This window comes from Rhipicephalus microplus, chromosome 1, assembly GCF_043290135.1.
Source record: "Rhipicephalus microplus isolate Deutch F79 chromosome 1, USDA_Rmic, whole genome shotgun sequence".
Taxonomy (NCBI): Eukaryota; Metazoa; Arthropoda; class Arachnida; order Ixodida; family Ixodidae; genus Rhipicephalus; species Rhipicephalus microplus.
Genome location: NC_134700.1, coordinates 301808880 through 301823646, shown reverse-complemented (window position 1 = coordinate 301823646; position 14767 = coordinate 301808880). Strand labels below are relative to the sequence as shown.

At 48.9% G+C, this 14767-nt stretch overlaps 1 protein-coding gene across 2 annotated transcripts in view; it reads left to right on the top strand.

Annotated features, from left to right (window-relative positions):
* Positions 1-14524, top strand: part of Mau2 (Mau2 sister chromatid cohesion factor) — a 162110-nt gene extending 147586 nt beyond the window's left edge. For both annotated transcript variants that reach the window (XM_075865679.1, XM_037412234.2), the window contains one exon: positions 13876-14524. In XM_075865679.1, coding sequence (XP_075721794.1) covers positions 13876-13935 — 60 coding nt within the window. In that variant the 3' untranslated portion in view covers positions 13936-14524. The remainder of the gene's footprint in view (positions 1-13875) is intronic.
* The last annotated feature ends 243 nt before the right edge of the window (positions 14525-14767 follow it).

The following is a 14767-nucleotide window of genomic DNA, read 5'->3' as shown; positions in this document are numbered from 1 at the left end:
ACGCCCCCCTTGACCAGTGTCGTCCAAGTTGCAGATGGCGCAACAGTCCCTGTCGTCGGTATGTGCACAGCTCAACTTACCGTAGCCGGTCATCAAGTGGTCGTACTTTTTACCGTGCTTGCAACATGTCCCTACGACCTCATACTAGGACTCGATTTTCTTGCCGCCAATTCTGCTCTGATTGATTGCTCTGCTGGTGTGCTCTGCCTTGAACTGCCACAAATCAGTGACGCCCCGTACCAACCTACATGCGGATTACAATGCAGCGACTTTGTTCACCTGCCCTCCAAAACTGTGACATACATCGATTTTCTGCGCTCATCAGCTGTGCCCGACGGTGACTATTACGCTACGCCTCTCACCGACGTACTCCTTGCGCACAATGTTGCAGTGCCCTACACGGTGCTCAGCATCACAGATAACAGAACTTGTCTACCACTTGTAAATTTCGGCTACATGAATCATGTGCTTCCACAAGGCCTTTCTGTGGCCCACCTGTGTCCGTTGCTCAATTCACAAATTGAAATGCTTGCCTTAGACACCCTTGTTTTATCACAGCGCACACCTCTCGCAACACATTCAAGCAGCCGTCAAATCGTAGACATGATTGCCACTGATCTTCCGCCTCTGCAAGTTGAAGCCCTACAAGATCTTCTTGAGACCTACCAGGATATTTTCAATTTTGGTGACCGACCTCTAGGGCAGACGTCCTTTGTCCAGCATCGCATACACACAGGTGATGCCAACCCTGTTCACCGCTGTCCCTTGTGGGGTCTCGGCGAGGCGAACGAGCGCCTCGCCATGCCACGTTCTTGGAGTGAACGGACACAGCAGACGCGGTCGGTACAAAGCACACCACATACATAGATTTATTAACTAATTTAGATGACGATATTGTCCGCCGAATGATACACCAATTTCAATTAACACGCTACCATACAAACAACATAACGCAGTGACACACTAAACACACAATAACATGATAAACACACACTAACACACCCAACACATACCCAAGGCGGCATCGCCAACGCCTGACTTTCCACGTGGGACTCCGGCGCGAAGCCCGCGGTGCCGAGCACCGGGATCCACGCTACAGACAACCGTTCGTGGCAGCCGCCACGCGCAGAAGAGAGGCTCGCTCAACGCTCGCCCACCACCAAGGCCTGCCTTCCGCCAGGGGCCACCACCGGCGCTACCACTCTACCAACAGTGGTACTCAAAGCGAACACAACGCCATCTATCGCCCGGCGGTGGTCACCACCGACACAAAGCCTTGGGGCGAGACACGTGCGCTACGCGGCGCAGACAACTTTACAGGGGGGGGGGTGTCAGCACCTCCACATTCCCCCAACCTTAAATCAAACCATATCTCGAAATCAGAAATTAGCTACACAAGCTTTAACAAAAAAATGATATGGCACGACCATAATGTCTTTGCACCACGACACCGCCGCTGGTCGACACTGCTGCACTGTCCGGCTAGACTTCCCCTCAGTACCGGCCCCGCAACAGCAACGTTGCCGTCGGCGCGACGATTCGTCGCTAGCGCCGACACGTCTTCCAGTTGCGACCAGCACTCGCAAGGGCGGCGGACTGCAGGCAGTTGCGCAGGTCCCAGGCATCTCCATCCCCGAGCACCGGGACCCACGCTACAGACAACCGTTCGCGGCAGCCGCCATGCGCAGAAGAGAGGCTCGCTCAACGCTCGCCCACCACCAAGGCCTGCCTTCCGCCAGGGGCCACAACCGGCGCTACCACTCTACCAACAGTGGTACTCAAAGCGAACACAACGCCATCTATCGCCCGGCGGTGGTCACCACCGACACAAAGCCTTGGGGCGAGACATGTGCGCCACGTGGCGCAGACAACTTTACAGGGGGGGGTGTCAGCACCACCACACCCTACAGAGTGTCTGCTTTTGAGTGGAGCATCATTCAGAAGAAGGTGAACAAGATGCTAGTGAAGGACATTATTGAACCATCCTCCAGTCCCTGGGCATCCCCGGTGGTATTAGTTAAAAAGGACGGATCGTGGTGATTTTGTGTGGACTATCGCCATCTTAACAACATCACCAAGAAAGACTCATACCCTCTGCCTCGAATTGATGACGCCCTTGATTGCCTCCATGGTGCCGCCTACTTTTCTTCCATCGATCTTCGTTCTAGTTATTGGCAGATTGCCGTGGACCCCATGGACCGAGAGAAGACGGCTTTTGTAACACCCGATGGCCGCTACCAATTCAAAAGTCGTGCCTTTCGGCTTATGTAATGCCCCCGCCACCTTTGAACGAATGATGGACTCCCTGCTCCATGGATTCAAGTGGTCTACGTGTCTTTGTTATCTGGATAACGTGATTGTATTTGCTCCCACTTTTGAAGCGCACCTTGAGAGACTGTCGAAAATTCTTGATGTATTCCGTCTCGCTGGCCTTCAGCTGAATTCATCCAAGTGCCGGTTTGGTCGCCGCCGCATTACAATACTTGGACATATTGTTGACGCTTACAGCGTACATCTTGACCCAGAAAAAGTTCGAGCTTCGAAGGACTTTCCTGTGCCAGAAACCGCCAAAAATGTCCGCAGCTTTGTGGGGCTCTGCTCCTACTTTCGGCGGTTCATCAAGAACATCGCGGAAATTGCTCGGCCCCTAACAGATTCACTCAAACCAGATGAGACGTTTACCTCGGGTCCCTCGCAAGCAGCAGCATTCTCCGACCTGACCACTTTGCTCACTTCCTCTCCTGTTCTGGCTCACTTCGAACCTACGGCACCGACCAAAGTCCGCACCGATGCCAGCGGTTACGGAATAGGCGCTGTGTTGGCTCAGTGACAATGGGGGCAGCATCGCGCGATAGCTTATGCCAGCAGGCTGCTGTCCCTTTTGGAGCGTAATTATTCTATCACAGAGCGCGAATGCCTAGCGCTGGTGTGGGCAGTCGCGAAATTTCGCCCTTACTTATACGGCTGACCATTTATAGTTCTCACCGACCACTACGCTCTTTGCTGGCTCGCCTCTCTCAAAGATCCCACAGGTCGTCTCGCCCGCTGGGCACTCCGCCTCCAAGAGTATTCTTACACCATAGTGTATAAATCAGGAAAACTGCACAATTATGTGGATTGTCTGTCACGCTACCCTGTGGCCGACTGCGATCCTACGAGCACTGATTCTGTGGGTTGCGTTTTTTCCATCTCCCAGCTGCTTCATCTCGGGGACGAGCAGCGTCGCGATCCGGATATCAGCTGCCTAATACAACAGCTCGAATCTTCACCTCAAGACGCTTCTGTTCGCATGTTTACCTTAAAGGACCACACCTTATATCGGTGTAATTCATCGCCCAATGGTCACGACCTTCTTCTGGTCATACCAAAGCACCTGCGCTCCTCAGTCCTACGCGAGCTCCATGACGCGCCTACCGCGGGTCACCTTGGTGTCTCTCGCACATATGACCGTGTGCGCCGCCGCTTCTACTGGCCTGGCCTTTCACGCTCTGTACGTCGTTATGTCAACGCTTGCGAAATTTGCCAGCGTCGCAAAAAGCTGTCGAGACTCCCTTCCGAATATCTTCAGCCCAACGACATCCCACCGGAGACATTCTTCCATCATATTTGCAAGATTGTTTCAGCGCGCGAACAATGGAAAAAGGACAGGGTAGACAGAAAGAGTGCTGACTTCCAACTAATTTTATTTCACAGAGTGGCAAGAATATATACGTCTAAAAAGGATGATTACAGAGCATGAAGGTGAAAATGCAAGCCTAATCTACGCACCAGTAACAAAGCACGTGTGACGGGTCCTCTATTGCCTCAAAGCCCTGCCAGGTAACCACGTTCAGCTTGTGATAAAGCAACCAAAGAAGTGCTTATGCATTTATCTCCTAGCACGTGTATTTTTTCGGCTTCGATAATTTCTCGGGTAAGCTGGTCCCTGTGCCTTGCCAATATAGAGCACTGATCAAAGAGGGGGGTGCACCCACAATCTCGGCAATGAATGCCAAGATGCCCTTGTACCACATTGTGCACATTGTTTCGGTGTTCCCGGAGGCGGTCATTTATGCACCTGCCGGTTTGGCCGACATAGATGCACCCACACGTCAGTGGAATCAAATAAACGACTCCCACTGCGCATGGGAATAGCATGTCTTGTGTGCGACAGAGCACGAGGCAGAATTTGCGTGAGGTGTATTGACCCGTTTGCAAAGTTTCTGCAATTTTTTCGGTGCTGAAAAAACCACAACTACGCTGCCATGTTGAGCAATCTTTTTTAGCCTGTGTGAGACATCGTGCACGTAAGGTAGTACGACAGGCCGGTTATTTCTGACACTGTTGCGCTTATCCGGTTTGTCGCCTCGCTTCACGACAGTGACCAGCTTTTCCGCCACCGAAACAAGAATGTGCGTGAAGTAACCAGCTTTGGTGAGATACTCCACTTGTAGGGCAAAGCTGCGGTGTACCATGTGGGGGCAGGACTTCTTTAAGGCGTTGGCAAGGCAGAGGTTAGCAATGCCCGACTTGACCAATTTAGAGTGAGCTGAGCTGAAAGGCAGAAGTGGCAATGCCCCACTTGACCAATTTAGAGTGAGCTGAGCTGAAAGGAAGAAGTGGCTTGCCGCTTCTTGGGAACACCGAAACAATGTGCACAATGTGGTACAAGGGCATCTTGGCATTCATTGCCGAGATTGTGGGTGCACCCCCCTCTTTGAACAGTGCTCTATATTGGCAAGGCACAGGGACCAGCTTACCCGAGAAATTATCGAAGCCGAAGGAATACACGTGCTAGGAGATAAATGCGTAAGCACTTCTTCGGTTGCTTTATCACAAGCTGAACGTGATTACCTGGCTGGGATTTGAGGCAATAAAGGACCCGTCACACGTGCTTTTTTACCTTCATGCTCTGTAATCATCCTTTTTAGACGGATATATTCTTGCCACTCTGTGAAATAAAGTTAGTTGGAAGTCAGCGCTCTTTCTGTCTACCCTGTCCTTTTCCCATTGTTCGCGTGCTGAAGCAATCTTTCAAATATGACTACGCACCAACTAGCCCAAGCTTACACTCTTGTAAGTTACATTCTTCCGTGTTGGTTTGGACCTTCTCGGTCCATTCCCAACATCCGCCTCCGGAAACAAGTGGGTCGCAGTTGCTACAGATTACGTGACCCGCAATGCAGTTACGCGAGCCATGCCAACAAGCTGCGCTGCAGGCGTCGCCGATTTTCTACTACGCGATCTCATTTTAGTGCATGGAGCCCCTCGTCAACTGCTGACAGATCGAGGCCGTACGTTCCTTTCGAAAGTGGTTGACGATATCCTGCGTTCCTGCTCTACCCAACATAAGCTCACGACATCGTACCATCTCCAGACAAACGGGCTTACAGAACGTTTAAACCGCACCCTGACAGACATGCTATCAAAATACGTCTCGGCCGACCATCGTGATTGGGACCACACAATTCGCACACAATTCCTCCCGGCATGACACTGCTGGGTACTCGCCATTTTACCTTCTGTTTGGACGCGAACCATCAATACCGCTGGATACCTTCCTGCCAGCCGCTGCGCAGTCTACTTCTGAATATGCACGCGACGCTATTACCCGAGCTGACCATGCTCGTCAGCTTGCCCGCAGCAGATTAATGGCGTCCCAAGACTCGCAGAAGCATCGTTACGACGAGCGGCATCGCGACGAACACTTTCCGACAGGTTCCCTGGGTATTCTTTGGTCCCCTACGCGAGATGCAAGCCTTTCAGAGAAGCTTCTTTCTCGTTTCACGGGCCCATACCGCATGCTTAGACGAGTGATTGACATTACATATGAAATTGTCCCGGATGATCCATCACCCTCTTCTGCTCTGCTGTCCCAGGACATCGTTCATGTATCAAGGCTCAAGCGTTACCTCACTGCTCCTGCTGTGGCCCCGTAAGCTCGCCGGGTCGGCGCTTTTGCCGCCGGGGGTTCTGTTACGTGATTTCGGCTGACTAGCTGAAACAGGGCATAGTGGGACATACCCAAGAAAGATGCCTCAGACTGATAGTGAAGAAGTGGACATTGTCGGTGAGCTGCGTTGTGGCTGCGGACTGACTACTGTTATTTTCCACGTAACAATATCATCGTCAGCTAAATTATTTAAGAGTTTGTTACTGATTCCATGCGGACCCGGAGCTGATCTGCAGTTGAGCTCATATAGAACCTCTCACACCTCTGCGCACATGAAGGGGGAACCAAGAGTTCGTTCTGTTCTCTGGCACAGCAGGGGGGTAGTCATTCTGTGAGCCGGGTTCTGTTTAAAAATGTCTCGAGGCGAGCTCATCGTTATTTTGTTTCTCTGTCAGACCAGAGTTCTTTAGGTTGTGGATAAGTCTGTCAATTGTAAGTTGATGATTGGCTTTGGATTGTTTATCCTCAGTACATGTTTGAGGAGGTTCCACTTCACACCACTCCTCATTTGCCCGTCGATGGCATTGCATACTTCGTCCTATTGCTGTCGAGCTAGTGTTTCACTATGCTCATATATCTGCCTATTAAGTTCAGCATTTTTTTTGTGTAGGCGTCAGTTTAGTTTCTGTGTTTTGTATTGATCCTGCACCGAGTTTTTAGCTTCCAGCAGGTGGGCTAATCAACTGTTCATGCGCCCTATCTCTCTTTCTGTCTCCACTTCTATTGTGGAAGCAGCAATGTCTTTTTTGAGGTGAGTGATTAATTCGTATTTATTCACGTTTTGCTTTCTGATATCTCTAAAAACGTCCCAGTTCATTACATGAAATTTTCTGAGCGGTGGTGACGAGATTCTTATCGCGAGGCTGCTATTGCAGTGATCACTACTAAGATTCTCATGTAAGTTAATCCATACGTGTTCCTCTGCATTTTTAACCATCGTCAGGTCTGGTGTGGTATACCTGCTGAACAAGCTGCCTATTCTGGTGGTGTATCGTGGATATGTTACCAATGTGAGACCATAAGCTGTGATCTGAGCCGTGAGGGCCTTGCCCTTTGCGGTACCTTTGGTGCAGCCTCAATTTTGATGGTGTGCATTAAAGTCGCTTGCTATGATGAGCGTTCGATCACCTGCAATTTTACACCCTTTCTGGAAAAGAGTATGAAAGTCTTTTGTCTGTCGGCTGGTGAGCTGTAGACATTTAAAATGAAAACGGATTGTTTAAGTTTAACGTTCAGGATGAGCTCGATCATGATGTGTTCAATTTTCAAGCCTGGCCTTACGTCATCTTGTAAATAGGCGAGATTCTTTAATACGAGGGTAGCTACACCCCCCTTGCCCTCCTTGAAATGCGCTTCAGCACGATAGTCACAAAGAGCAATAACATCTGTGAGCGTTCCCTGGAGGAGGATTACTGATGGCCTTTCGGTAGCAGAGCTAAGTAATTGTTGCAGTACTGCCTTCTTTTTGTGGAAGCTGACACAATTTCATTGCCAGATGACTAGATTGCTTGCATTAGCCATTTTACTGACTCGAAAGGGGTGACCAAGCAGTGTGCGCTGCCTGTCGGATTCTAAAATTTGAAACCTCGTGGTGTGCTCGGTCAGTTGGAGCCTGATATGGTTGATTTCAGCAATTATGTCTGTTCTTAGCCTTTCAAGCAGTATTTGGATGCCTGAGACGTTAAGCGTCTCCTCGTCAATGGGCTCAGGGCCCGTCCTGCGTTTTGCACCTTTATTGACAGACGCAGTGGCTCCGGTCGCTTGACCGGTAGACGCGCGTTTTTTCTGGTGCATCTTTTGCAAGATTGACCTAATACAAGATAATCCTGTTGAAGAGACTCATTCTCACACTCTAGCGATTGTATTTTGTCTCGCGTTTGCTGTGACAATTGCCCTAGTTGCACGGTGGCATGAGCCTCACCTGTTCCGGCTACCTTGTCCGCCCAGGTAGGTCGCAAATCGATGTCACTCCGGGAACTCTTAGAGCGTTCCGTGGCGGCGTTCCTGGGAGCAGCCGCAGCTGGTGTCTTGGTAGGAATGGCGATTCCCCGGTCTCCGGCGTTGCTCGTAGCATTTTTGGTCTTGTGACGGCCTTTCCTTCTTCTACACCGTCTTCTTACGACGTAGGGAACTTGGTACCTGTTTTTGCAGGTTTGGTCACCGGTGAGATGAGCGTCTCTGCTTAGCACGCACTTCGTTGCACACATTCGTGTCTGTTTGCGATGATCAAAGTCGTGCACTTTTCACACACTTTTTCAGTCGTTCCGGGGCAGACATTGTGCCTGTGGCCGATTGGACCCCAGTTACGGCAAATGTGGATTTGCCTCTTGTACAGCGTGCAGCATAGCAAATTGGGGCCGCAGTGAACATAGTCGGGTACTTCCATGCGTTGAACAGTACGATCACGGTAGGTGTCTCTTTTATGCACTTGACTCCGAGCACCATCAGGTTTCTGGGTGTGACAAGAAGGCTTTGCAGCGCAGCTTCAGGCAGATCCGTGTCGATGTCTTTGACCACACCTCTACAGGTATTTTTCGGAGGTGTAATGTAAGCTGCGACATGGTGCCTTTTATCTGCAAAGATTATTTTTTGCACTTTGCAGTATGCATTGGCATTCGATTCGGCGTGTGTGCTTATAACGAAGATATTCTGCATGGCATTCGCACTCACAATATCCTCCTCGGCTGCCACTGGGGGCAGCCTGGCAGCCATTAAAATGGCTTCCATGACCTTTAACTAACTGCACGTTCGCAGGTCCAGCCCTCCCCCAGGGTGGACGACCACTCTAAACTGTGATTTGGGCAGGCGCCTGGAGGCTGCAGCAACCTTTTTCAGCTAGCTGGCTCTAGCGGAGCCAACGCATGCTTCATTTTGCCTAGCCGAGCGCGTCTCGTGCTTGACGCGGCTTTTATCCACATTCCGCTTTCTGTGGGCGGTAGGTAATTCAGCCGTTGGACTCGGCTTCCTCTTCGGAGATTCGCTCTCCTTCTACCATAGCCTCATGAGGCATGGCCTCATCGGGGGTCAGCCGAACAAGCGGCCGCGTGTCCTGCCTTTCCGCGATGCGGCACTCAATCAATCAACCAATCAATGTTTCTTTGTTAGCGTCAGAAATCTGCATTGTGAGTAAGTATGCAGGAGGACTCGATGCCGTGTACAAGCGCAAATAGGCTTAACCCTCGGTGTCGGAGAAAGGACCGACAAAAGAGGTTCTAGTGGACCTACCGTGATGAATGGGGTATCGAGGTGTTTTTTGAAACTTCCCGGAGTCTTGAGTAGAAATCTTGGAGAGAAAGCACATTGGACTCAGTTGAACAACGTCAATCAGCGGAGCCAATGCAGACGTGTCCGCCACGGTCCCGTTACAATAAGTGAAGCTTACAGCTTGCAGAAATTTAAAAATAGCACATCTACTTGTCCTGCCATATGCAAAGCACTCAGAAAATTTTGCGCAGGTGTTATGAGCTGAGTAATTGTAGTTAATGTTTTACGGGAACCATGTTGATGGCATATCAGGATTTTTGCCTGTGTTAAAAATTTGTTTATATATTAAGCTACCACATGTTAAGAAGTTTACAGCAGGAACAGGTGATAGAAACTGGTCTGTAGTTGAAGACCAGTAACGGTCCTCCTTTTTTGTGTACACGAACAGCCTTATAGCTTTAAGTCAATGAGCCAGAACCTGACCAGTAGCAATAGACTGGCTAAAGAGGATTAGCTAAGGGCTGTGATATGTGTTCGGTGTAATGTCCGAGAAAAGCATAAGGAATCCCATCTGACCCTACAGATTTTTTATCATTCAGATTAAGCAGCATGTTCATTACACATTCACATGTTATATATTAAATTGCAACCTGAGTCACAAAAATGCCCAGTAAGTCCAGTCCTACTGGGCTCAGAGAAAATCAACCGAAAATAATTATTAAAGGTACCACAGATAGCCCTGGGTTCTGTTATAATTATTATTATTCACTTATATATTGTCAAGCTCATTATTTCTTTCATTCAAGTGGTGCCAGATTTTTTGGGGCCCAGATTGGATGAATTCAGCAAGTTGATTACTGTAAAAGTTTTGACTGGCTGTATTCAACTATGTTGAGATTCTAAGTTCTGAAAAACTCTGGTAAACGAGTTTTTCACTTTTTCCTAAGCCTTTTACTTCTCACGATTGATCCACAGATTCGCACTTGAATTGATGTATTGCTTCAGTGTTTGTGGAGAGTGTGGTTGCACTAAGTGTACCGAGGTTGTACTAAGTGTTCTGCCCATGAACTATTATTGCGAGAGAGAGGCTACATAATGTAGCCAAGTTCTAACGATTCGCATCTGTAATATCTGTGCCGACAGTAGTCAATACGGAATGAACTGTGTGCTTGGTGTTCATCGAATAATGTCTGCAAGCCATGGACACCATACAGGAGAAAGCAATGTGCATGAATGAAAGCATCTCATAGCAGTTAACTGGATGTCATGATAGCATGCTATACTATGTACCGTAAAAGCCCGTGTATAGCCTGCTTTTTTTTTTTCCTAGATTCTAGGGTACGAAATTTCAGCCCCGTACTATATGCGGGTCCCAAGAGTTTTAGGCCAAAATTCAGCTTTGGTTTAGGCATAGCACCGTGCTATCATTATCATCAGGTGTTTGCGCGCTTCTGCGCCAGGTGCTAGGTAGCATTAGCGGTGGCAGGAGGCGCTATTCTCACAGGCCCACTCGTGAAACAGTGGTCAGTGGCCTTTGCTTCAACTTGGCACCCATAAGGACGGCCACGATTTTGCTCCTGTGACTTTACGCCATGTCAGCACTGCGCAGGCAGTACTCGGCTGCTTTTAAAAGGAAAGTAATTGCTGCTGCCGGAACCATGAGCAACTGTGCCATGGAGCAGCAGTTTGGAGTCAACGAATGGAGTATTCACAGTTGGCGGAAGCAGAAGGACGCCCTCTCTACTTGTAGCAGCCAGCAAAAAGTTTCCGTGGACCAAAAAACGAAGCGTTTCCTGACGTGGAACGAGAACTCGCAGACTTTGTGTGGGAGCAGCAAGCTGCACATCTCTCTGTTAACATCGAGCTGCTACAAGCGAAGCCTTTTCACGGGCTTTGTCGCCTCTTTTTCCGTTCTCATGTCCCAACATGACTCTCCTCTTGCATGGTCTGTCACGCTAGGGAAGTGAGAATGAGGTTTGACCCCTCTCACCCGGTAGCGGATGTCGACTGTGGCGCCGTGCACGAAGTCTCTCGGCATGTATCGCACGCATTGGGAGTGAAAGAGAACCTCTTCGGGACGACAAGGGGTAAGCACGCGTTTCTTTTCCGTCAGTCAGCTCCTTTTGTTTGGGGCTCGTTCGGACTTCGCCAATGGCGCCTTGCGCCTGCGCCGAACACTTACTTTTTGTTGCCCCTCCTTTCGTACGCTAGACCGAAGAGTGGTGTGGTGCCCTAGTCCATGGTCATACCCGTACCTCTCGGAAGCCAACGCAAGCGGAGTTTGCCCTCGCTTGAGTGACTGGGCCCTTTTGTCCCAGTGTTACCGTAAATCACTTTTGCCCACGGAGATGTGCTCGTGGCACCCTGTGTAGTACTTCTCACCCGGGGCGTGGATAAGCCCATTTGCTTTCCCGCCGTCCCTGTTGCAATGGGCTCGGTACTGCGTTTTTGCTGTTACCGTAGGCAATAAAGTGTTACGACCTTGAGCAGTACTGTGTTCTCGTCATGGCGACGGTTAACGCGTGCTTTGCGGCTCGCTAACACTGAACCCACTCTAGTCGTAATTCTCTTTCGAGATATGTGTAAACTAGATACCTTTTTTTCTCGTGTTTGCTATTCCCAAATTACACCCTGAACTATATGCGGGCTTTTACGTATACCGTATTTACTCGCATAATCGGCGCACTCGCATAATAGGTGCACCCCTAGTTTGGTCGCGGAAAATTCGATTTTTTTTTAATTCCACGCATAATAGGCGCACCCCGAACTTGGCCGTGATCAGAAACGATTCTACCCCCCAGCGGTACAGTTGGAACGCGGTCCCCGTACCCTGAAGAAAAAAAGAAGGCAAATCGACGAGCAAATAAAAAAAATTCGGAGTGCAACGATCTAACCAAAGTGTTTGTCGAAATAAAACTTGAAAAAAAAAAAAAAAAAAGCTTGCATGACCGGAAAAAAAAAAAAAAACGGCTGTTCCATCAATTACTGATGCCCCCCAAATCGCCGCGCTTTTTGGAGGTCACGTGTACAACGCCGGGGGCTCGATCGCCATCACCACCATCAGAGAAAAAGAAAGAAACGCCATTTTGCAAGCGGTGTGCGTATGTTGTGGTCGTGTATTGAACTTAGGTTCCACCATGGGGAAGTACGCGAGCTACACGGCTGGGTTTAAACTGAAGGCAGTGCAGTACGTGCTGGAGCATGGCAACCGGGCTGCAAGCAGGCATTTCGGCGTTGGAGAAACCAGTATTCGGTACTGGAGGGACCAAGAAAAAAAACTTAAGGCGACGAAGAAGACACGACGGGCTTTCCGCGGTGCCAAGACCGGCAGGTATCCGAACGTCGAAGAGCAACTGGTCCGGCATATACGGGAGCTACGACAAGACGGCTGTGCTGTGTCGTTGGATATTGTGCAGACTGAGGCGCGCGCAGAATAGCCCGAGCGCAGGGCATCGAAGCAAAAGAGTTCAAAGCCAGCTCCGGATGGACAACTCGTTTCATGCGGCGCCATGGCCTCGCACTGTGAAGGCGGACCACCTTGTGCCAGCGCTTGCCCGCAGCATATGAGGACAAAGTGGTGGACTTCCACAGTTTTGTTATAAAGCTCCGACAGCAGAAAGACTTCATTTTGTCCCAGATCGGCAACGCTGATCAGACCCCCCTTTGCTGTGATATGCCGTGGAACACGACAGTGGAGGAGAAAGGTGCACGGAGCGTCATCGTCAGAACGTCTGGCGCTGATAAACAATGATGCACCGTAATGCTGGCGGTGACAGCAGATGGGCGTAAGCTACCGCCTTACGTTATTTTTAAACGTAAGACGCTCCCAAAGGCAAAATTTCCTCAAGGCATCTACGTTAGAGTCCAGGAAAAAGGCTGGATGAGCGCGGAACTCATGGTGGATTGGGTGAAAACAGTCTGGGGTCGGCGGACGGGTGGTCTGTTGTTGCCGTCCATGCTTGTCCTGGACAGTTTTCGTGGGCACCTAGTAGACCGCGTACGAGATGAGCTAAAGGAGCTGCGCACAGATCTGGCAGTGATTCCGGGCGGCCTCACATCGATACTGCAGCCTTTGGACGTGTCCTTGAATAAACCTTTCAAAGACAATGTTCGAAGGCTGTACACCACCTGGATGGCTGGAGGACAACATCAGCTGACTCCAGGTGGTAAGATTAAGAGGCCGCCTGTGGAAATGCTATGCGCTTGGATCGTGGAAGCGTGGCAGGCGATCTCCGACGAAGTCGTCAGGAAAAGCTTCAAGAAGACGGGTATCTCGAATGCACTGGATGCGAGTGAGGATGACATGTTGTGGGGTGCAAATGATTCGGACACCGAAAACGAATCCCCGCTCGGCGAGGATGAATGTGTGATCTCCGACTCAGACTCCGAATAGGGAAAAGGAGGAACAGCTACGACTTTTGTGTAAATAAATTTTACATGTGTGTGTGCAGTTGACGGCTCTCGCTTGTTCGTTAAAAGGTACGTAGGTATGTTTGTTTTATGCTGAATTAATTGGTAAACGATAAAGTCGCCTTTTACTTGACAAGTGTGCAGATTTAAAGCGCAAGAACCGAGTTGAAAAAATTTTCGAAAATTTTACCCCACGTAATTTGCGCACCCCTAACTTCTAGCCGGATTTTCTGAAAAAAAAGTGCGCCTATTATGCGAGTAAATACGGTATATAGAAAAGGCTATTCACATTCATTCTGGTTTTGTCTTTTTTTTTTCCTCTAATGCAGTGGATTGATGGAGAGCCACCTGTCATGAACACAGCGTCAACCAGCTCAGCAATTCCATAAACTGGCATTGCTAGGGATTCTGCTGAAACTAAAATTTTATGTGCGTGCTTACGTTGTGAGCAATGAACCCACCTGCGCAAACACCCTCTCCAGCAAGGTTCCTGGTTAACCAGAGACTCTATGATTATAAGTATGTGGTTATTGCCGCACTTGTGATAGGCTGCACAAAGCTTTTTTTCCAGTGGTCGATTTTCATGGACATGGAATTCATCTGTACAGATACGTAAGCATCCTGTACCTTCTTCCTCTTGATTGAGAGTGGCCATCGTAGGTCTTCTGTAATACACTTTGGTATTGTTGATATACTGTACGTGTGGCCATTACTCACAGTATGTAAATTGGTCTTAGCAAATGCAATTGACCACCACTTCAGCCCATAAATAAGCACTTCATTAATTGCTGTTCGTGGCTGCTGGTGTTTGTAGTATTTTATGCACAGTCAACATTTATTCACTCTTGTAAATGTTTTCCATGTGTTAGTATTTACACACCAGTGGGATGTACATTTTTGTATAATATGTATTTTTATCTGGGAAACTACTAAAGTAGATGAATATAAGAGAGAAAAAATAAATTTCTTGTGTACATATATTAGTACATTATGTGGGGACTTTTAGCCTTAAAAAGCTTCTATAAAACACTGTAAAATGTGACAATACCACGAAGAAGCATTGCTTGCTTTGTCGCTATGTTAGCAAGAGTTTATTCTTTTGGTACTTGATTTTTTTATTAAAGAAATTGTTTTAAGACTTGCTATGTTCATGGGAGGTCCTCCCATGAACTCTGCAATTAACCCTCGACCCTCAGTCCCCAGCGGCTGCGAAGCAACTGT